The 23,356-nt window shown below is 45.9% G+C and overlaps 1 protein-coding gene and 1 long non-coding RNA gene across 2 annotated transcripts in view; one reads left to right on the top strand and one right to left on the bottom strand.

Moving 5' to 3' along the window:
- Positions 1-2,910: 2,910 nt before the first annotated feature.
- LOC111859066 (uncharacterized) lies at positions 2,911-7,131 on the bottom strand. Its single transcript, XR_002841733.2, has 4 exons — positions 6,937-7,131; positions 6,498-6,574; positions 4,770-6,062; positions 2,911-4,644 (listed from the first exon to the last, which is right to left on the bottom strand). It is a non-coding gene; the product is annotated as an uncharacterized lncRNA (long non-coding RNA).
- A 9,495-nt stretch (positions 7,132-16,626) lies between these two features.
- skia (v-ski avian sarcoma viral oncogene homolog a) overlaps positions 16,627-23,356 on the top strand; it is a 50,302-nt gene continuing 43,572 nt past the window's right edge. Inside the window, exon 1 of the mRNA XM_023841479.2 lies at positions 16,627-18,057. Within this exon, the coding sequence (XP_023697247.1) occupies positions 17,158-18,057 (900 nt within the window). The 5' untranslated portion in view covers positions 16,627-17,157. The remainder of the gene's footprint in view (positions 18,058-23,356) is intronic.

Below are 23,356 nucleotides of genomic sequence, written 5' to 3'. Positions count from 1 at the left end.
TACCAGAAGGGCTTCGACCGGCACTGATTTAGGTACACTGTACCTATTCACCGTGTTCTAAGTTACAATTTAATTAATATACATATTTTATCCAATATACAAACAGCAATAGTGAACAATTGATATGTTCATAAATACATAGTCCATTTTAATCTTGCATTTCAGAGACAGGCCGTTCTCCAGGATTGTAGACATTTGACTAGGTGATTGTGGTTATGGATTGAAATCTCGTTGGTGAAACCAGAACTTGGACAGTGAATAGCTCAGTCAGCTCTGTACGACTACCTAATGGGCAACAGATAATACTGTCTTCCTGGCCCCTACATGACAATATAATAATCTAGCACTTGATTTTTCAAGGTGTCATGAAGGTCTTGTACTGACCTCGTGTAGAAAGGATAAGTGCAGAGCTAGAAGTGGCAGAGTTAAAGATGTTACGATTTGCGTTGGGAGTGACAAGGACGGACAGGATTAGCAACAGGCAGCTCAGGTTGGATGGTTTGGAGATAAAGCCAGAGGGGCGAGATTGTGTTGGTGTGGACATGTACAGAGGAGAGATACTGGGTGTGTTGGGAGAAGGATGCTGAGGATAGAGCTGCCAGGCGGGAGGAAAATAGGAAGGAGAAAGAGGAGGGTTATGGATGTGGTGAGAGAGGACATGCAGGTGGTTGGTCTGAAAGAGGAAGATGCAGAGGACAGGAAGAAATGGAAACAGATGGTCCACTGTGGCGACTCCTAAGGGGAGCAGCCAAGAGAAGAAGGAGAAGGGAGGGTGTTTCCCAGTGGAGGGAGGGTAAGTATGCACTGGCAGTGTCACTGCCTATGTCTGCTCTGCATAAAGACACCCGTTTCCTTCTACTGACTTGACTGAGTTGATCTATGAACATTTCATTCAAGCCTTGATTTTGACCATTTTTTGAGAATCAGACTTTAGATGAAGCCTGAGGGCCGTCTGGGGGAGGCGTATGGCTCAGGGGGTCAGGATGCTGTGCGTGACCAGTTCAAATCCCAAAAACGGCGGCCTGCTTTCTCCGCCGAGCTACTGGGCTATGCTCTCAGCCCCCAGTTGCTCCAGAGATTCTGACCCTGCGTGTCGCTTTGGATATTAAGTGTCTGCTAAATAAAATGAAGAAAATACAAATATTTGGATTCAAGTTTATGTGCATCCATGCATAAACCTAAATGTAAGATTCTGGTGCTTCGATAAATACCCTAATTATGACGGCTGGCTTCTCCCAAAGCCAGAGGTTGACAGCAGAAATGCTGGACCGACTGAAACTCGTCCAGTATCACCCAGCAAAGTGTGGAAATAAGCAGTTAATTTACTACTCTGTATATGCTTGTTTAAGGTAATCAGCGGTTCAGCAGCAGGCAAACGATAATAGTATGGAAAGCATGCAGTTCCCGGATTGTGGTATTAGGGTATTTCCCTCATTAATGCAAGAATCGCACTGCAGTCTCAGGCTTTGCCATGTCTGCTTTCATATACACACTGCAATTAGGTATAACTATCAAAATGTCACGGTGTAATTTATGCTTTTATACTGTAAAATCTGCTGAAAGATTTAATTATTTGAAATGAATGGTTTCTATAGTAATAGAAGTAACTTTTACATGTTCACTATAACAACATTAATGGGTTATTACAACATAGGCGTACGTCCACCTATCTCCTGCTGATCCTTCTGACGGTTGTGGGTTTTTTTTTAATATATGTATATATATAACTCTTGTTGTTGTTGTCAGTGAGTATTATTCTTTCCAAGTAGTGTGTTTTGGAATGTGAGAAAAGGCTTATTCCATTGTCCATCACATTATTTTTATTGCCCTCTTGTGCGGGTTGAATTGAGGCTTGGGTTACCAAGGATAAAGGTACTCTGTTACAGATGGGGAGGGTGGGGGGGTAGCGTGATGACCCCAGTCCAGACTCCTCTTCACTTACCCTTATGGAAAAACATATATCATTTCCAGCCCATCAAAGATACATGAAACTAGAAATGTTATACCTGACAGACGGCGGCCATTTCTGGCTCTGCTATCATCCCGATAATATCACGAAATGATGAGGAATTACTTAATCTTTCAGATCTTGTTTATGTGTCGATTTTTCTTTTCTTTCGGTTACATTCATATAATAATACATTATTATTTTTTTAAATAATACCTTAATTTTTTTATTTATTCTACCAGTAGCTTAGAACCATTCTCTGGTGTTCTGGGAATTAAAATCTGAATAAGTTACACTGAATGTATAGGTTTTTTTCCCAGAGATGACAGTGGAATCAGATGCTACATTATTAAGGCCAAAATTTATTATGACTACTATTCATCCTTCTTCCAAACCACTTTTCATGGCCGGAGTTGTGGAGGCCCTGGAGCCTGTCCCAGGCCGCATAGGGCACACGGCTCAGATTCACTCTGGATAAGGTGCTAATGCATTGAAGGGCATTGATACATCCATCCATCTTCCCGCAGCCTATCCTGGATAGGGGCCCCGGGTCCTGGAGCCCCCCTCTGAACGTGTGAGGTAACGGTGCTAAGCACTGAACCGCTGTACCGTCCTATTGTTTGTTTGTTCCGAGTTTTCTCCGCACCATGACAGATTCCCCAGGCACTCGGACTTCTCCGGATCCCACCTACACTAAAACAACAGGCCCTTCGCGTGGTCCGGGAACTTGTAACCAGGAACCAGGAACCAGGTTCCGGAACTCTGGTGTGAAAGCTTCTTTAGTGACTCCCTGTGAGTCTCAGCTTGTGATTCTTGTACAGGACAGACGTTTCCTAGTGTGCACCACCTCTTACTGTCAAAAGACACGATTGGCTCCAGTTATTGAACCCTGATGGTTATAGGGTTATTAGTAGTTTACTCAGAAAAATCTTTTTTTTTTTTTAAATAAAGTGTGACGGAGATGGATTCGTTTTTGTTTATTCATTACATTCATTTTTTTTTTACATTCAGTGAAATGAGTAAAGTGAAAAGTGATCCAATCCACGCTCAGATGGGCTGTTTTTCTTTCTCTTTCTAACTGAACTACGACACCAGGCACTGCTATTACAAACAACTTTAGGCCCCATTATGACACAATAAAACGAAAAGGGGAGAAGGGGGCTAACAGGCAGGTTCGTTAACAGCAGAGGTGGCCAGTTAGCCTGTCGGACAGCACAACTTCGCTCAGGATGCCCCAGTATTCCACTAAGTGAAAGATGGGTATAAATTACCACGATTAAATAGCAACTTCAAAGGCGAAGTATTTATTGCGGTAATGGTGGAGCATATTTACTCATTTCTGGGTAAAATCCAGCTACTAATGGCTGACAGCAAGGAAAGAAAAAAATAAAGGTGACAAAAAAGGGGGAATTAAAAGTTAGTAAAAAAAAATAAAAATTCAATGTCGTGGGGGGAGTGACGGATGCAGACGGTTCACTACCGGCTAGGTTACGTATTGCACCGTAGGATGCAGGAAGCAGGTATAAAGCAAGGAGTGAAAAAGTTTAGGTGAGTGATTCACTGGAGAAAAAAAGTTAAAAGAGTAGTGATAAAAGCGGAGCGGAACGCTGCACTTTCCGCCAAGCGCTAAAGTAGCATTTCCAGTAAATAAACAGGAAGATGGCAGAGATGCACGAGCCAATCAAAGGAGAGCTGACAAGCTGAAGAAGGAATAAGGAGTCGAGGAAAGCTGAGGAAACCAGCAGAGGCGCAATCTGGACAAGGAGTTATGCAGAGCACAAGAAAAAAAAAAAAGCCATGTGGGAATCGAAAGAGGAAAACAAATTTCAGTATGAGAGTATAGAGTCTGGGGAAAAAAAGGAGCGATTCGCATCGGGCCAGAGAAATGAAACAAACATTTTCCAGGCTCACTAAGTCGCTAAGAGTTTAGCATAACAAATGTGTGGCATTCTGCAAGCTACTGTCACCTTTCATGAGTTTAAATAAAGGTAGGCCAAACAAACTAATAACAATAGTAATGCATTTGCAACGTGTGCAAGACCGTGATGCACGGCTTGCAGAAAAGGTTACAGGGAGGCCAAGAAGATCTATAAACACACAAGCTGTTAATTCAGCGATCTGTGGGGTCAAAAAGAGCGGCCGTTTAACAAAAGCTATTCTGAAATCTGAAGGTTAGCAGCCTGAATGGAGGGAAGCGTTCAGCAGAAAGGACGTAATTGGTATGAAAACGGGGCTGAGAACAGCAGAGGGTGCAGGATACTCGGGGCTGATGGTGAGGCTGTGTTTTATGGCCCTAGAGTGAAGTGCAAACCTCAGAATCGCAGGGGGAACCAAATGCAGTAAAAGTAGGAAGAAAGAGGCATGAGTCAGTGTAGATTTGGAAAAGCTTGTGGGAGAAAGAGGCCTGTTAGAACGACAGCAGAGAGCGTGAGTCATTTTAGCGGCTGAAGGAAAAGTCATCAACAGGCAGCTATGAAGATGGAAGAGATGGGAGAGTGGCCGGCGGACGATGAACGGCCAAGTGTGAGGGCTGGACCGCTGTCCTAGATGATGAGGAGAACGAGTTCAACGAGCTGAAGGCTGTTTACCCCGTTTCTGTAGAACAGCAACGGTAAATCAGCAAAGCCACGGGAGGGAACAGCGGAGTTAGTCAGCGGAGGCAGCTCCTGACGAACATCACCGACGGGGAACAAAACCTAAAAGTAGAAGTGGCCCCAAAAGACTGAGCGTGAGATTTATAAAGCTTTTTTAGTGGAGGACAACATTTGTATCTTTTTTAAAGCTTAGTCGTTAGGGTACATCTAATAAGAAATATACTCACCCATCCGTCTTCCAAATAGTTATGGTGGACAGGGATGCAGGGGGCTTGGAGTCGGTCCCGGACAGCATGGAGAGCAAGGCAGGGGATGGTCTGGGGGGGTGCCAGTATATTCCAGTATATTCACAGAGCTTGTGCACACACGCACACACACATACACACGGACAGATGCACACACACATGCATACACACACACGCACACACATGCACACACACACGGACAGATACACACACATGCATACATGCACGCACACACACACATGCATACACACACATGCACATATTGCCAATTCGCCTAACTGCATGCCTTTGGGCTGCAGGCGGAGACCAGAGTCCCCAAAACGAAGCTGCACAGCAGCAGTAGGACATGCAAGCGCCACACGCAGGGAGCTCAGTTACCCACTGCACCGGCATTATATAATATACATGCATTATGATAAACTCCATCCATCCATCCATCCATTCTCCATAGCTGCTTATCCTCTGCCAGGTCACTGTAAGCCTGGAGGCTTGGCATGGGACAGACAGAGTGGAATGCTATGCTATCCCAGGGCACATGATTGCAGACACACTCAAACACGAAGGGCAGAGCAGCCCTAATCCAGTCCTCAGGGACCTGCAGGGAGCTGGGAGGGAGCAAAAACATGGACTGGGTGACAGGGAGCTGGGAGGGAGCAAAAACATAGACTGGGTGACAGGGAGCTTGGAAGGAGCAAAAACATGGACTGGGTGACAGGGAGCTGGGAGGGAGCAAAAACATGGACTGGGTGACAGGGAGCTGGGAAGGAGCAAAAACATGGACTGGGTGACAGGGAGCTGGGAGGGAGCAAAAACATGGACTGGGTGACAGGGAGCTGAGAGGGAGCAAAAACATGGACTGGATGACAGGGAGCTGGGAGGGAGCAAAAACATGGACTGGGTGACAGGGAGCTGGGAAGGAGCAAAAACATGGACTGGGTGACAGGGAGCTGGGAAGGAGCAAAAACATGGACTGGGTGACAGGGAGCTGGGAGGGAGCAAAAACATGGACTGGGTGACAGGGAGCTGAGAGGGAGCAAAAACATGGACTGGATGACAGGGAGCTGGGAGGGAGCAAAAACATGGACTGGGTGACAGGGAGCTGGGAAGGAGCAAAAACATGGACTGGGTGACAGGGAGCTGGGAGGGAGCAAAAACATGGACTGGGTGACAGGGAGCTGGGAGGGAGCAAAAACATGGACTGTCTGTGGGTCCTCAAGGACCAGGTTGGGAGACACGGCTGTAGAGACACCAGCCCCTCTGATCTACGTCTTCTGACTGCGAAAGAAACCACATTCTATATTAGACTTAGCATTCTTTTCCTGTCAACAAAAATGATTTGCAAAATTTCGTTAGAATTTAATAGCATATTAAAATGTTTAGAAAACAATTTGGCTTGGGGGGGAAAAATGATGTGGTCACAAAGTGTTCTTGGTATAGTACCTGACCAAGAATCAAAGCATAAATATTTGTTACTGACTGTGCAAAGTACATGTCCATACATCAGGCAGGGAGCAAAAAAACATAAAAGCCGGAAAGGAAAATGTGGATAGTATGTGGGGTCGGCAAGGACCTGGAACTGTCTAGCAGAAAAGTCACCAGTGAAGCAGAGATATAGACTCATAATGGACTGAGAGCACCTAGAAGAACAGTACAAACTACCATGTGCCTCTCACAGTGTACGTGCTTTTAGCTGATGATTCATGACAATACCTTCATTTTGTTTCCAGAGTAAATCATTGCCTTCCAGACAGTTGATCGTAATTCATCACAGTCACCACCAGTCTCTGCTGTGTTTGTCATTGAAGTTCCATTTAAATGTAACAAAAAAAATAAAAAATCAATTACAACCCCACCAAAGTGGCCAAGCCCTTGTTTTATGGCCATTTCAGCTCAATACTAGAATCACAGCGTGCTCACGCACAGAGCAACAGATCCTGCGACAGGCTGCATAATCCTCGCAGTGCTAACATCCTCCTGGCAGCCACATATTTTGCATATGTGTTTTATGGCTTTGTGTGAAAAAGAACCTTCACGCTGCGTCTATGACAAGCCGGGGCTTGTGCATCTCAGGAATGATCAGACCCTGGAAAACAGGGAGCCGTCTTTGGGGAGGAAAACAGCAAACGGGAAAAGAAAACAAAAGACGCACCTTTCGAGAACAAACAAGACGTCGGCTGGGCTCAGGCGCGCTCCGTCGATTGATTGCCCCTGTGCGTAGTCTCGTTGCCACGACTACACTGGGGCCTGTCAGTCGTGTGGTGGGCGTCTCACTGCCAGGTGCATACTGCATTCGTGTTTACTGTTCTTTTTTTAAGCTGCAAGGCGTGAGACGTACTCCGGTTGCCACGGCGAACGGAACCACATGACGCGGGAATGGGCAGGGAATGTTCACTTGGGGCGGGGGGTGGGGGGGGGGTTCCTTCTGGGAACTGATGGGGACGGAGCTGATGAACGGGGGTCAAGGCAGAACAAACTGTAAGGGAAAAATAAAGAAGCTGTTTCGAGGAGCATGACAACAAGGAAAGGAGATAGTGTGTCAGGGAGGGAACGGTTCAATGGAGAAAAGAAAACCATTAACATAGTTAAGATCCTCAAACCCTTGTTCACCTGACTGTCCTTCTCAAAAGAACTGCAAGCCCACCCACATACACTGCCATGGCCATGACCACTATTATGCAGAACTTTCTACAGTTGTACATTTAATTTGATTCGAAGTAGCTATAACCATGAAATACATGTGTTCTGAAATTAAACTACAGCTTCATTTCGCAAGAACATAGAAATTATTTAAACCCACTACCCTTCAATCCTTGGCTATCAACTTATATATCTTAGTTATATATCTTCCCATTTAAAAAATGTACCTATTACAATGTTTTTTTTCGTCATTGTGAACTAAGAATGTGTCAGTTCAGTAATCATGTATGCAAATCAAGACTGAAAACTCAAACAAAAAAATCATTGAAAAAAAACAATGGTTTATTGAACAAAAACTTAAACAGAAAACATGCAGCATTTAAACTTACAGCATGCAAAACTGAATTAAAATAATATTTAAACCAATGAAAATAGTCATTGTTACAGTTCAAGTTTTTCTCTTTCTGGCATTGTAAAAGAAAGGGTCATGTTTGGGGAATGTTTGAATACAATAGTATTGTGCACAGTTACAGCTGCAAGCCACATGGGAAAGAGCCCACAAATCTCAAAATGTGAGGCCTGTAAGCTACCCCCCCTCCTGTAAGCTACCCCCCCCCCTCCTGTAAGCTACCCCCCCTCCTGTAAGCTACCCCTCCCTCTCAGCGCACATGAACTGCCACGTTAAATGCACATTAAAACTACATAAACATGAACACGAAAACACCCAGTGCTGCAGACCCATCATATAACCAATTCAGATGAAATGGAAATTACAATTTAAAAATCCATTCATCCATCCACTCATCCAAGCATTACCATTCAACCAGGCGCCTGTTTCAGGAAGCTGGATTTCTTGCTTGGCTGGATAACTTCTTGGATTTGAGGTAGTTAGGGTTGCCACCTTTGATTCGTGAAAAACCGGTACACTCTGATTTTTTTGGGGTGGAGGCAAATAACCATTTCTTGCAAATATACTATGTTAATAGAGGTAGGAATCTATATTGCCACTCTTACCTATATTTGTCTTGACACAGACATGTACGGCAAGCCAAATTGTCTTTTATTGGTGTAAGGCTTACTCGTCACTTCATTCTTACTGGTAAAAATAAGATTCTTACAATTTTTACTAGTAAAAATATAAATTCAAGATATCTAAAATGCAATTCTTACTTGTAAGAATGATCTTTTTACTAGTAAGAATTCATATTATAGAGCACTATAATTAAATTTTTACTAGTCATATATTCCCTATATTGACTTCCATTGTATTTTTGCCTTACGTATCCTAAACTAAATTTTCACTAGTAAAATGTCACATTGTAGAGCTCTGTAATTCAATTCTTACTAGTAAGAACTCCTACTGCAGATATCTCTAATTACATTTTGGTTAGTAAGAATTCCAGGTCCAAATATCCACAATTGAGTTTTCACTAGTAAAAATTTTGTTACATATCTCTAAAATTACATTGTAGAGATCTGAAATCCACATTTTGGATATGTGTAATTTCATATATCTGCAATGTAGTTTTAATTTTTTACTAGTAAAAACTCAATTATGGATATGTGGACCTGGAATTCTTACTAGTCAAAATGTAATTGCAGATTCCTACAGTAGGAGTACAGTAGGGAGGTCGCTTAGCTCTCCTCCAATTGGACAATTTTCACGTTTGGCTTAAGTTATCCAGCTAAATGGGAAACTCTGTTTTGTGCAATATCCCCCAAGTCTCTTTGGTTGTGCCTTATCCATTCAGTGAAGGACGAAAAAAGAATAGCAGTGGAAAGAAAGTGAGGTTTTATTTGAAACTACGAAATTTTAAATTAGATATACATTTTCACAAAAAAACTGAACAATTTGTGTCCCGGGAAAGAATATTGCTGAAAAATGAGAATAATCCTGGGAAAACCGGAACAGGCAGCAACCCTGGTCTGGTTTAAGTGAACGAAGATGAAGTCCATTTAAACTGGGGTACATTAAATCCGACAACTTATCCGGCTAAGCAAGAAATCCAGCTTTGTGATACAGGGTCGCGGTGAGCCTGAATCTCAGGGCAGGGCATGAGGGAGGGACCTGACCGAACAGTAAAAAAAAATGAACCTCAAAATCTGCCACAGTTGTGGTATTATTCATCTCCACTGAGGCAGGGTGAGGATAATGTTGTAAGTTTTTTCCTTCCTGCCAAAAGAAATCATGTGACAGTTAATGAGGTATCAGGTCAGTAAAGTTTCGCTAAAGGACAATTACAGGGCAACGCCAGTTACGACAGCAGGGAGAGATGGAGCCACGTGTTAGCGTTCAGAGAGATCGCACAGGTTATGTGCGTACACTGCCATCTCTTAAGACTACGTCTAATTTTCATACATCCATCTTCCATAAATGCTTAACCTCTGTATAATTGAGGTAAGTCTGGAGTCAACATAAGTTTTATTCATTTATAACTTGAAGTTCAGGTCTGACCAATCGGTTTTACTTTACGATGAGTAATCTAATTTTTTCTATTTCTTGGAATGTCTTGCTTGTTAAAACCCAGGCGATGTGTCAGTCGCAAAGTGTGACAGAGGTGACCCGGTTATTAACAGGCAATTGAAAATGACGACATTTATGGCGAATCTTTTAATGTCAATGCTCATTCAGCTTCCTTGTTTGCATAATTTTTTTACATGCTAGTTCATGTGTTTGTTTACTTTGCGGGGAGACGGACATTTTTGAGTATTGCAGCTTCAAAAATAGCTGCCTTTATTTTTTTCCAAGGCGAGTTGTTCCCATGGTGATGTAGAGGTTGGCATTTTTGCATTGAAAAACAAATCTACCCTTATGCTCCTCTCTGAAGGAGCAGAGTGTGGTTGTATCAGTCATAATTCATTGAACATAGTTACAAATTGATGCTTTCACATTATTTTTAAAGGCACCTGGACTTTTTTCGAGGGTTCACATATATTTGCCCATTTACTTATTTTTGTAGCATTACCACCTGTTCTCCCAGTGCAAGAAATAAAAACTACACATACGAACGTACGAAGAAAGTTTGGATTCCTGTTTGCTATGAAGGGGAAAAAAAGCATTTAGATTTTACTTAAATGGAAAAAATCGAGGAGGACACAGAATATATAAAACATTTGACAAAAGAGGATAATAATCCATTGCAACTCTTAGCGTTAGCATAGGCTATCACTATGAATGCATATATCTCCATGGTGACCACCCTAATATGTACTAAAATGTTTCTTTCAATAAAATCATCAGCTAAGCCTGTTAATGTACATTTGTTGACGTCTTACTTCTAATTCAGAAAACACTTTGGATTGTTATATTGGTTTCTGTGATTTTCAAGGGGGATAAGAATTCGCTGCCCCATCTGAAAGTGGACTGGGCTGCAGTAAGACCAGCACAGATCTTGATAAGAGCCCCATCTCCCCCTCGGAGCGTCCACCGCAGATCTGCCCCCCTTAAAAATCAGCCGTGGCGGCCCATCGACCAGCAGTGTGGCGGTGATGTCAAATTTTATTCAGGAGCTAAAACCCTTCTGAGCTTCGCCGGGGTGGATGTCAACGCCGTTTTATTTTTGAAGTGGAGCACTGGTGCACGACACTGGCGAGCGGGCATCTGAATATGCAACGTGATCACGAAGGAGACCAGCCGCCAGCGTCCCGTATGAAAACCTGCGCCGAACACAATGCAGCTTCTGACTTATTTTTTTCTTTTTGTGCCATTTCATTCCGAATTAGACGGATAAATAGGAGATTTTAAGCCAATGGCAGAATCACTGGGGAGCTGCAAACTGTTGGACAGAGCTAAGGCTGTGCTTCGAGCCCTGTACAGATGTGTAATGGAAAATACAGACCAAGCTGGAAATTAAGAAAGCAGTGGTGGGGGGGGGGGGGGGGGTGAATCGCAGAGCTAGAGAAAATGACACACTCAGGAACCCAGAGACTAAAATATAGGTGAGGTAAAATTTTGAAATGGCACTGCGGAAGATGACGGTCCCAGAACACCAGATGGCTGACACCAGCCAGTGTCAACGGGAGTGCAGTAGCGGATGAGGGAGTCGCGGGCGTCTGGGTCGGCACTGGGAAGGATGACTGGAGGTCTCAGTCCAGGAAGGAAAGGTTATGTCATTAGGATTTGTGATGCAATGTTGTGAGACGTTGCCATGGATACGGAACACCGAATGGAGCAGTGGACACGGCCGATCCAGAGCGGCACCCAGTCGCCTCAGCTTCCCTGTCAGCGCCGAGGAGAGGCCGCCCCGTCCAAATGGCCGGTTCCTCTCCCTTAAAATGATGGGACATCTGCCCAGCTTTCCAAGTCCTGGATTGCTAGGGAGGTGGGTGGGGGGGGGTGGGTTGAAAAAAAAAATCAGGATAGAGTCCAAGACCTACGGGAGGCTCCACTTGCTCATATCTGTTTCCAGGCCTCATCAGCCCCCCCACCCCCCACCAGGATACCAAGTGCAGCTCCCAGAACCCAGAAGAGAGGCTGACTGACAGACCTATCTGCGATCCACGCAGCTGGACACAATATCTCCGCGAGTTTGGTGACCCCACAGTTCATTACGCCCAATGCCGTTACTCTGCAGTGTCACTGGAAGGCAGAATCCATTTCTCAACACTGCGCCCTTTCATTTATGTAACTTTTAATGCTAAAATGTCAGTGGGGCCTGCTAGCTCTCTCATCTGTGCTGGCCACTGCCAGTGCCTGAAAGTATGTGACCCCCCCAGCTCCCCTGAACTACAGCATACTGCAAGGAAAATGCTGCTGCTTCGTACACTGTGTGACATGTCAGCTCTCAAAGTCAAATACCTTCTGCAGCCTATGGTACTCTTTAGTATTCTATAGTATTTTTTCTTTGTCTGTGCTCTTCCTTCACTGTCTCTTCTTCCTTTTGATTGAAGGGTTATGAATCTTGGCCTAGAGCTTAATGGTGAAATTGCTTTAGTGACCTTAGGATTTGAACCAGCAACTTTGCAATTACAGGTAGCGTGTTCTAATCAGATGAGCCACACACAAGCATATCCTTTCGTCTGTTCTTCATGTCCCCATTTTAAGTTTTCCTCTTGCTCGCCGCCTTTCCAAGATCGGATGGATCAAAGCCCGACTGCGTGATTAATAGGCTATTTTAAATCGAAAAGTCGCGCCAGTGCATGCAGATTTAGAGATCACTGTATCTGCGAGCCGCGAGAGGAATGCAGGTGTGAATGTCACGCGTATCTGCTGGGATCGCACCTGGACGCGTCACTGGGATAAGTGTTGACCCCGCTGCTAGACCGACGCAAAGTGGGGCTGGACTTACGGTGGCCACGGGATGCTGAGGCCAAATGCCTTATGTCTACCTTGATCATTAAAGATCAGAAACTTAACAAAATCATTAAATGAACAACATCCATATGCTTTTATTTATAAGTTCTTAATAATCAAGGTCCACCATATCTTACTGATTTGAATCTACCCTACCAGCCTCCCCGCAGTCTTAGAACTTCCTCTAGTGGCTCACTCTTCATCCCTCCTTCCAAATTACATAGCTATGGTGACCGTGCATTATCCCGTTTAGCTCCCCGCCTTTGGAACTCACTACCTACTGCCATCCGTTTATCGACCTCTGTTTCAGATTTTAAAACCAAGCTAAAAACCTTTCTTTTTGCTAAGGCATTTAACCTTCCATATGCATAATGTGTAATCTGTTTTCTGTGTGCATTCTCTGTAAGGCGTCTTTGAGTTCTTGTAAAAGTGCTATATAAATAAATTGTATTATTATTAAGTTACTATTGGACTTTAAACATTCACCAGGACAAGCTTCCTAGTAGAGCAGTGAATGATAGAATGATCTCTGTGTCTCTGAAAGAAGTATTATGAGACTGAACACAGTGGATGCAGAAGAGTCTATGCACATTTTAAAACATCTATAAAGAACACCAGAACGGCAATTACCTTGGTTGACCGGTTGTTCATTTTAGGAGTGTCTACTGCTGGTCACGGTCCGGGAATTTTGTCTTAAATTAGGAAAGTCGTAGCAAAGTGAACAAGTCAAAGTTTCAACGAAGAAGTAAAAATCAAAAAATCAGACTCAATGCCGCTGTTAAAAATAATCACACCTCTGTGTGACCTGAGTTACATGAATAACATGAAGGGATGATTGCTAATCTCAGAATAATAATGGAAGGAAATGATCACGATTCTGATTCGGTGAAATTGCTGCGGATTATAATATACATCCATTGATACCAATGTTATTGTTACTTATTTCTCAAAAGACACATCAAACAGGGAATGTGGGTAAAATTTGGTGTAATTTAGAGGTTTATGGCCCATTTTGGCCTTTAATTAACATATAATGATGCTTATTAGTCATCTCTTAATGAAATTTCTGCATTCATTTTATTGTGAATGGTTATAGATGACTGTTTCCGTCTCCTTATTACCAATATGTCTCTCCGCCATTACACTCAACACAGACAAAGAAAAGACAATTTTGAAGAAACATAAAACAAAACTGGCTACCTATCGGTAAAAAAAAGACAGAAATGGAAGTGCAAGAACTGTCTAAATATTTTAAAGTTGTGGTTGTGGTCAGTAACAGGGCTGTTTAAATTTTATGACCTTTGAGATGTATTTTAACGGTTTTCCTGATGCACCTTTATTTTATTTGCATATCTATCCTCCAAACAGTTGTCCTGGTCATGGGGTGGGGGGGTGGTGCTGGAGTCTATCCCAGGCAGCATAAGGCACAAGGTGAGAGTGCTTCCTGGATGGGGTGCCAGTCCGTCGCGGGGCACACACAGTAACGCACTATCTACATTTTATAGATAACAGTTCACTGGCATGTCTTTGGACTGCGGGAGGAAACCCATGTGACGCGGAAAGATCATGAGGAAACTGTGTTAACCACTGAACCACCATTCACAGTCTTTAAGCAAAAGGCTTATGCTGTATGCTGTCTGGTCTGGGCCAGGATCCAGGGTGCCCATGTGACCCTAAACAGGATAAGCTGTGTGTGTGTGTGTGTTGATGTATGTATATGTATGTATGCATGTGCGTGTGTGTGTATATATACAGTATATGTGTGTGTGTGTGTGTATATATATATATATATATATATATATATAGATAGGTAGATAGATAGATAGATAGATAGATAGAGACAGACAGGTAGGCAAACAGAGCGCGGAAGACGAGTATATGTGTACCTAATAGGTTTGTCTATGGAAGTAATAATTTGTAAGTCTCCAAACATAAGCACGTGTAATATTACATATCCGAACAATTTTTAGTTTTCTCCGTATGACAGCGGTGAGATCCCTCCCCGTACTGAGGTAGTTCACGACCCCCTTTCAAGTACTAAAGATCTGAATTGCCACGGGAATGCAGTTACGCTGCCATTCTGCTAGAGGGAGGTAGTGCAACGGCGAACACACTCGCTGGCTGCCACTTCAGGCTGCCTGTAAACGTGACAAATTTAATATTTCCATTGCGACGAGAAACAGGAGAACAACATATCTCTGATCATATCTCTGAACCCAAGTGTTACGAACATCACACATGCATGGATGCGCCGTTTCCCCGTTAATTATTATCCTTGTCCAGGTCCTCGAAATGTCCAGTCTTTACTTTTGAAAACAAGTCCTGGGGTCGCCAAGGCGGCTAAGAAAGTTAACTTGACCATGTATGTAAGCCCTGCTACGGGTTATTGCATTACACGGACTCGCCAAGTCATCCTCCTGAAATTTAAAAGCTGATGTCCTTCCAACTATTTGACAATAACGCGGAAGGTAGACATTGACTCACATGGTGTTTATTCTTTAGGGTTGATAATAATAGACATGAAAATATAGCACCCAAGTCGTAGCAAACTGTGAGGGTTAATGACTTAGCAGGTGTTAGTCAAACACGTTCCTCCGAGTGGAGCGGAATAGGCGAGTGGGTGGACCGATCGCAGCAAAGTAGCCTACAAACACCCACCATTATCTTTCCCTTCTTCTGAAGTTGAGTCTCTGTGCCTCGCTTCTGTGGTTGGTCTTACAAATGAAAAATTCGAGAAAAAAAAACCACAATGAGGTTCGTTTGTTATATCGCACTCGCGGATTGTTTTGTATCGTATACAGCAGTTAATCGCGATGCGATTGCAGGCTATGCATCTGCATTTTTCTGCTGATAATAACATGAACCACGACCTGAATTCCCTGGGCCGTAACCAGGAGGAAGACCCCAGGTCCTTTTGCGATTGCGTTTTGTAGTCGTGCCAAAATAGCTCTGTCTATTCTGTCACCATTGCTTAGTCTGTGTAACCTCCTAAGAGGCACATACCATCAAGAGGTGGCTACAGAGAAACGACTAAACAAAAGGAGCGCATACCTATTATTAATGTGACAAGATTTTTCTGAGTATATTAATGCGTTTTCATTTACACTTATATCAACACGCCGCACTTTTGCACACAGAGGATCTCAGTATTATACGCAGACTACATTGTAAAATATGCCCCATGTGTTGTTTGTGGGTAAAATGAAGCTTTTCGACTTCCTGGATATTTATTGAACCCTGGTATTGAACGTACATTTCCCTCGCCCGTCATAACAGGACATAACTGCTGGATGTGCTAGGCTAAATCTTCCAGTAAAAATGAAACTGCATGTATGAATTGAGTTTTTAAGCAGAACTGGAAACAAGCTTTTTTTTTTTCAAAAAAAAAAAAAACGTGAGCACTTTAAAATTCCATATCTTGTTTGTTTCTTACTTAATACGTATTAAAAATAAATTATGTTATTTGATATATCTGTGCCGTAACTCATGAATATTGCCAGAATATAACTTATTTTCCACGTTTTTTTCTCTTTTTGGCGTTGCACAGTAGCAGACTGACGAAACAAACCTTAATAAATAAACCGCAGTCAGTCGCAGAATTTGCATTACTCCTGAAAGTCAAAATTAGACTGTCTGTTGCAAACTCCACCCTTCCTGTTTCGGCTGCAGCAGACCGTCCGCGACTGTGAACCAAATGATTCACTGTGGCCCGGACTTACTTTTTCTCTGCCTTTGCAGCGGCGGCAGCAGCAGAGACTAAGCGGAGGAGAAGGGGGAGTGACAGCCCGTTCCTGGAAGAGCCAGCCCGGGGAGTCAGTCACATTCTTGGCTGGGATTCAATGACTGAGCCAGACACACACAAACACTGAGAAAGGGGGGCTGTGAGGGAGGGAGGGAGAGAGGGAGGGAGAGAAAGAGAGAGAGAGACAGAGAGAGAGGGCGAGAGAGCGCAGGCTTGCTCGCTGGCTGGCGATCGCGACGCAGACATAGCTTACTGCAAAGGCAGACAGTGTGGATGCAACGTCTACCACTGCAGGAAAAAGACAGTGAGAAGAGGGACGAAAAGTGTGTGGAGTGTCTATGGTCGCCGATACCACCCAAAAGGCGAAGCTCCGTCACGCATTTCCGTACTTTTCGTGGAACTTGGACGTGTATTTCCTTCGCTGTTGGGATCAGAAAGACGAGTTGGTAGATATGGACAGTAGGGAATCTATTACTGCAGGGGAAGACGCGCCGGTGTTACTATACGCCTAGTCGGGGGAATTGGAAACGCGCGGCTCGGGACTTTTTTTTTGCTGGATGTTTGATGAAGCGCCTTCCCCGTTTTGCTAACTCTGGGAGACCCTGGATTTACAAGGAATCGGGACCTATCAGGAATATCGATTGCATCAGTTTCCTCGCCTCAAACGGAACTTTCTCTTTTGCAGTAGTACGCAAAACATGGAGCCTCGACAAAGCTTCCAGCCACATCCAGGACTGCAACAAACTCTGAAACAGTTTCATCTGAGTTCTATGAGTTCCCTGGGAGGTCCGGCGGCTTTCTCTGCGAGATGGCAACATGATCTGCTGTTCAAGAAGGATGCTAAAGACCCGGAGCCAGTGCTTCATCTTCCCATGCAGCCGCCCCCAGTAATGCCGGGACCCCTGTTCATCCCATCGGACCGCTCGACCGAAAGGTGCGAGACGGTGCTGGAGAGTGAGACCATCTCCTGCTTCGTAGTCGGGGGCGAGAAGCGCCTCTGTCTGCCTCAGATCCTCAACACGGTGCTGCGGGATTTCTCACTCCAGCAGATCAACTCGGTGTGCGACGACCTCCACATCTACTGCTCCAGGTGTACCGCGGACCAGCTGGAGATCCTCAAAGTCATGGGGATCCTGCCGTTCTCGGCGCCGTCGTGCGGCCTCATCACCAAAACGGATGCGGAGCGCCTCTGCAATGCCCTGATTTACGGGGGCACATACCCCCCGCACTGCAAAAAGGAGTTCGCCGGCTCCCTGGAGCTGGAGCTGACGGAGAAGAGCTTCAAGGTGTACCACGAGTGCTTCGGGAAGTGTAAGGGACTCTTCGTGCCGGAGTTGTACACCAGCCCCAACGCCGCCTGCATCCAGTGCATGGACTGCAGGCTTATGTACCCGACCCATAAGTTCGTGGTGCACAGTCACAAATCGCTGGAGAACAGGACTTGCCACTGGGGTTTTGACTCCGCCAACTGGAGGGCGTACGTTCTCCTCAGCCAGGATTACACGGGGAAGGAGGAGAAGAGGCGTCTGGAGCAGCTTTTAGACGAAATCAAAGAAAAATTCGACTTCGCCAACAAGTATAAGAGGAAAGCGTCCAAGGTGAGTCTCAAATGTATATTTTTCTATTTCTTTTTATTTATTTATTTATTAAATGCATTTTTGGTTTTCGGAAGATCAGAGTCGGCATGTCAACGTATTATTAATGATACGTTATGGGTTTGGTGATATGTTGTATTTTTCCTGATTGTGCGAATTGTGTGCACTCCCAATTTCAAGTGACTGTGGGTGGCTGTCCTCTTAGTCAGATGTCATATTGCATATCCTCATCCGTCTCATACCACTGCGGTACGAGTGCTCCTTGGCTTCTGGGTGTTTCGCAAAGTAGTATGCGTGTAACTTGCATACTTTATTATTCTTAATAATAATAATAACAATAATAATATGCACTACTGCATCGATTTTTGCACTGCTGCTAAAGGGATCATTCAAAACCGGTTGGGGGTGGGGGGGATCAACTGAGGTTAAAATTACCCTGATTTCACGTAATTTCACATACTACTGTTACTAATTAGTCACGAAGAATAACAGGACGCCTGCATCGCCATGAAACTCTTACTCGTCCATTGCGCCTCTACAGGCTTTTAAAGGCACGAGGTTACTGTAAATCTGCACGCGCCGCATAATACTTGCCGTAAATATTTTCTCTTTTAACAATGAGATTATTTTCATTTGCCGGAAGTTTTTTTAGAAGGATCGGAAGAAAAACAACTCGCGGTCAAAATAAATAAATAAGCAAAGTGTTACGACTAGAGTATATAAACACTTCCCCAACATCAATGTGTCTCTCTGCTGCCCGCTCGCCCGTCCCGTCCCAGCCCGACGTCCCGTACGCCCCCCTGCACCTCGCAGGTCTCCCGGTGTGCTGCAGGGATGCATAGATCTGGCCGCACTGTTATCTCACGTACTTGAAGGTGGATGTGTTTTTAATGATGTATCCATCCCTGCCTAATGGCGTGCTACTTAGCAAGTTTGAACTCACAGAGGGTGGCCAACGACCGGGCTTTTCAGCGGGGGAGAGATGGCAGATGTTGTGTCTGCGCTGAGAGGCCATTATTGCCCCGTTAGCTGCACTCAGCTTGGCGGATATACTGCTCGCTTTATGTAATTTCACTTAACGATTCAAACCCTCTCCATATATCAACAGTTAACACAAATGCGGGCTTTCATCATACCGACCTTTGTATTAAATAAATAGAGAGCAGGAAATAGTTTGGTTGGTGATGTGTTTGTGTTAGAAATTATTTTTGTTGTTTTTCATTCCATGCTTGCTCGTTTTTTCAGTGTGTGTTTATGAGGTATTAGACAGTTTAATTGGAAATGTTCAGATGTTTTCTGGAGTGATTAAGCTTTTGCCAACGAAGCAGACAAAAGACAGTTGTATGGATTTACAAGAATGATGGCAATATTGAAGAGCAGCATAAAACTTTACAGAATTATTTGCGGTGACATCGTCTAGGCCCTGCTCTGATTTTGGCCTGGATTCTGTTGACTTTCGTGCACTGGCGGTGGGTGATACACGTTCTTTGATCGGGAATTTGCAGGAATCATGGGTGCTTGCTGTACTTACATTCTGGGGGATCTGTAGTGCTATATAACTGTGACTTTTACTTTGAGAGTGGGGCTACCAGCTTGCAGACAGAAGCCTGATTGTGCCCTATGGGTTAGAGGGGGATTAAGGCTTCATGCGAATGGTGCAGGCAAAAGTGCCTCTCCTCCTCCGCGCAGTAAACTGGGTAAAAGACCCCTGCCCCCTTTAATGAAAGGCCGGCACGTTCATTTGCATCGACTGTTACCCTTGAATGGAGTTGATAAAGACGGGATAGCAGTATTGTGCTGGAAACATAATATGCCCCAACAATGGGCCGCATTCAGTGACACCCCCCCCCCCACCACCACCACCACACACACACCGCCTTCCCATCCCCCCCCCCCCCCCCCGATGATCTACCTAAGGAAAGGGAGCTGGTGGTGCGTGTGTGAATCCAGCAGGACGCTCTTGTCAGAAATCTAAACTCATGTTTTTGAGCGTGGAGCGTCGCCTCGTGACCCAGCTGGGCCGGATCATGCCTCTGGTGTGCAGAGCGGTACGAGGCCGCACTTAAAAGTGCCCCTTTTCCACTTGTGCGGCCCGTTGGCCCTGAATGGGTCCTTGTCTTTACATCAGGCCATTACCATTTGGATGAAAAGGGTTCTGAGGCCGTCCCCCATCGAATCGAGTGTCGGACCACGAGGCTGCGCTTCGGGCCTCGTTTGTTTATTGGACACCTCTGGAGTTTCCTTTGTGTCTATTGGTTAAAACGCGGCCCTCGGGGGAAAAAAGACAACATGGTTAGTTTCGGGATGGTGACTGACTGTCCTCAACATGTCTACGGTCAAAGGTGTGACGCCAGCAGAGATTCTGAGTAGCTGTCATCCTTTTTTTGAGAAGAGTGGCGGGTTTTGGTTTGTGTTCCGCTAAACTCGTTTTATTTTTTTGGAATAGGACTCACAAAGAGGTCACCCTTGGCCACATAGCCTGGCTGGCGCCTGGCCAGCAGCCTTATAGGAGACAGCTAATTGGGTCATTGGTATGGAGCCACACAGACTCCACCTAGAACAGATAGACGAAAGTTTACATCTGTCTCCGGATCCTTGTTTTATTTGTGAGAATGCACGTCTCGCACCCCAGCCGGTGTCGGCCTCACAGGGACTGCGTGCGTGCGTGTGTGTGTCTGTGTGTGTGTGGGGTGGTGGGCAGGTCCCTGGGATGCTCGGATTTCTCCCCCGTCTTGGTCATGAAGCAGGAAAGTCGCAGACGCTTCCTGGTCCCCGCGACATTGTGGCACGACCCCAGGTACTCGGGAGCCACATCTCGCTGTCTGGAACATCTGGAACATTCTGTCCGGGTGCTGGGGGCCAGATGGGAGCTGCCCAGAGAGGTGCTGTGGGTCCCCGGAACCTCAACAGCCCTGAGACTTAACACCCCCCCCCCCCCCCGTACCATCGAGGCTGCGTTCTATGCCAGAGTGAGCAAATGCCCCCGAATCGTTGCCCTATATATGAAGTGGGTGACATACAGGTCCCACTGGGGGCTGCTGCTAATTAGCTTGTGTGTGTGAGCGGGTTGGTGGGGTGGGGGGGGCTGTTTAAAGTGGAAAGCCGCATATTCAAGCACCCTCAGAGCATGTCACATCTGCCTGTCTTTTTCCCTTTTGGAGAGATCCGGCCGGGTCCAGATCTGCGGCTTCTGGTATTCCTCTGTTTCAGATGTTTACCGAGCAGCACGGTGGACGGAGGGGCTCGGAGTTGACGGGTGGGGCGCCGGCACCTGCCGGAGTGGCCCACAAGGTCGGGGCTGGGCCCTCGGTGTGTGTCCTGGCACGCGTCAGCGCCGGGGGGAGGACGGCATCGACGGACACTTTATGATGCATGCGAGGAGATTAAACGGATACTTCAGATAGGGTTCACCAGGTTTACCACGCAATTATCTCCGGAGTCTGGCTGTCTCGTTATTCTCCTTATATGACAGCAGCAGAAAAAGGCCTTTCGGGGGGGGGGAGCGGGGGCTTAGATGTACAGTACAAATGAAAAAAATAGAAAGAAAGAGCCTGAATGATGGCCCAGAACAGGATCCTCTATGGTACAGCAGAGTCAGGCCATGTACTATTTATACTGTTAATCATTTATGATTTAGAAAAATTTAAAAAGAGCTTAACACAGCTGACGTCAGACGTCGGGAGAGTGCAGCAGTTGAGCCCGAGCAGCCGGCACAGCGACACTCCCTTACGAGCGGCCGCGGTCAGGTGGTCGCCCGGGGCCCGCGCTATCTCCGCTTAGCCGGCTGCTAACCCAAAACAGGTCATATTTAACATGGGAATGGGGAAAGCTGACAGTCGAATGAACGTTAGGCGAACAGGGGTGGGGGTGGGGCTTGGGGGGGGGGAATCCTGGACTGCTGCTCCCTATCTGAAGAGACAACTGATTACGCAAGAGCGGAGGGAAAGCAGTCATGAATGGGCATGAATGAAATATGTCCTCACACCTGTTAAACATTAAAATAAGCTTCTGTGAGCTCTCTCTCTCTCTCTCTCTCTCTCGATCTCTCGCTCTCTCACCCGCCTGCCCGCCTGCTCTCTCGGAGTTTGAGAATCACTCTGTTTTTCTCCACGCTCTATTTCCACTGCGGTGGCACACAGACAGAGGAAGCCGCCGTAGGCAAAACTGAGGCACGCCGCCCCGTTCAGGAGATATCCAGGAAACAAGCAGCACTGCCCAGCAAACAGGCGCCGGGGTTTGATTTTGGTCAGGGGCCTGTGATGTCATGTTTTTTTTTTGTGGGGGGGGGGGGGTTGGGCATTTGTCTTCTTCCTTGCTAATTCCTCCTCGCGGCTGTTTTTGAACCGCAGAAGGTGGTCCCTTTTAAGGCCATTAAAAGGCGAGGTTCACTTTAAACCCCCCCCCCCCCCGCACACGTCTAGTCCTTCCCTGTGTTTTTTTTTATTTCGGACGCGCCCGCTCGAAAATGTGGCATTCTTCCAGGGGAACCGCAGAACACAAACTTTCCCCTGCCTGAGCCCGGAATGGCGGCCCCGTTGCATTGTGGGATAGCCTATCCTGCAGCTGAATGGGCTGCTTGTTCGAGGGAAAGGGAAGTGCGTTCCCTCGGGGGAATATGGGGGCACGTCCTGTTTCATATGCGAGGCACGTCGGCCTTAAGCCTTCCCAACGGGGTGGGGGGGGGGGGGGGGGGGCGGTTGCTTCCATCCACACCAAAGGCAGACGAGAAGCTGTCAGGGCTGCATTTCAATAGCTGAAACAGAATCCCTCCTTCTTTATAGATTCTCTGCGAAATGCGGGGTGTTTTATAAATACAGATACAGCAACAAAAAAACAGGAATCCTCAGAAACGGCAAGGGGTGCTGAGGAGGCTGGATGCAGGGAGGTTGACGGAGACGTTACAGTCGATCTCTGGAGGTGACTGAGCACGCCTGGTTTTTGTTTGGGTGTTTTTTTTTGTCCTCGTGATGTCCCGGTGTCACCCTGAGCCTAGATGGGGGGGGGGGGGGGGGGGGGGTGCAGGGATAAAATGCTGGACGCGCCCAGGGGACGAGGAAACCGCCAATTAGATGTTCCACCAAAGCCAGGCCCCTTTCCCAGGTCAGTACCGTGGGCCGTCCAATGCAGAGCGAGGCCCGTTTCTCGTGTCAGGAGGATTGATCTGAAATCGACGGCGAGGAAGTTCTGCAGACAGCGGCGTCTCCTCTCTGGAGCGGCCTGGTGGGACAGCTAAAGAGGGTTCTTTTTTTTTTCCCTCTTTGGCCGTCTGGGACATGCCGCGCACACTGCTTCCGGAGCCGGG

Source organism: Paramormyrops kingsleyae, chromosome 6, assembly GCF_048594095.1.
Source record: "Paramormyrops kingsleyae isolate MSU_618 chromosome 6, PKINGS_0.4, whole genome shotgun sequence".
Taxonomy (NCBI): domain Eukaryota; kingdom Metazoa; phylum Chordata; class Actinopteri; order Osteoglossiformes; family Mormyridae; genus Paramormyrops; species Paramormyrops kingsleyae.
The sequence above is the reverse complement of the archived record's forward strand: the minus strand, read 5'-3'. Positions and strand labels throughout refer to the sequence as shown.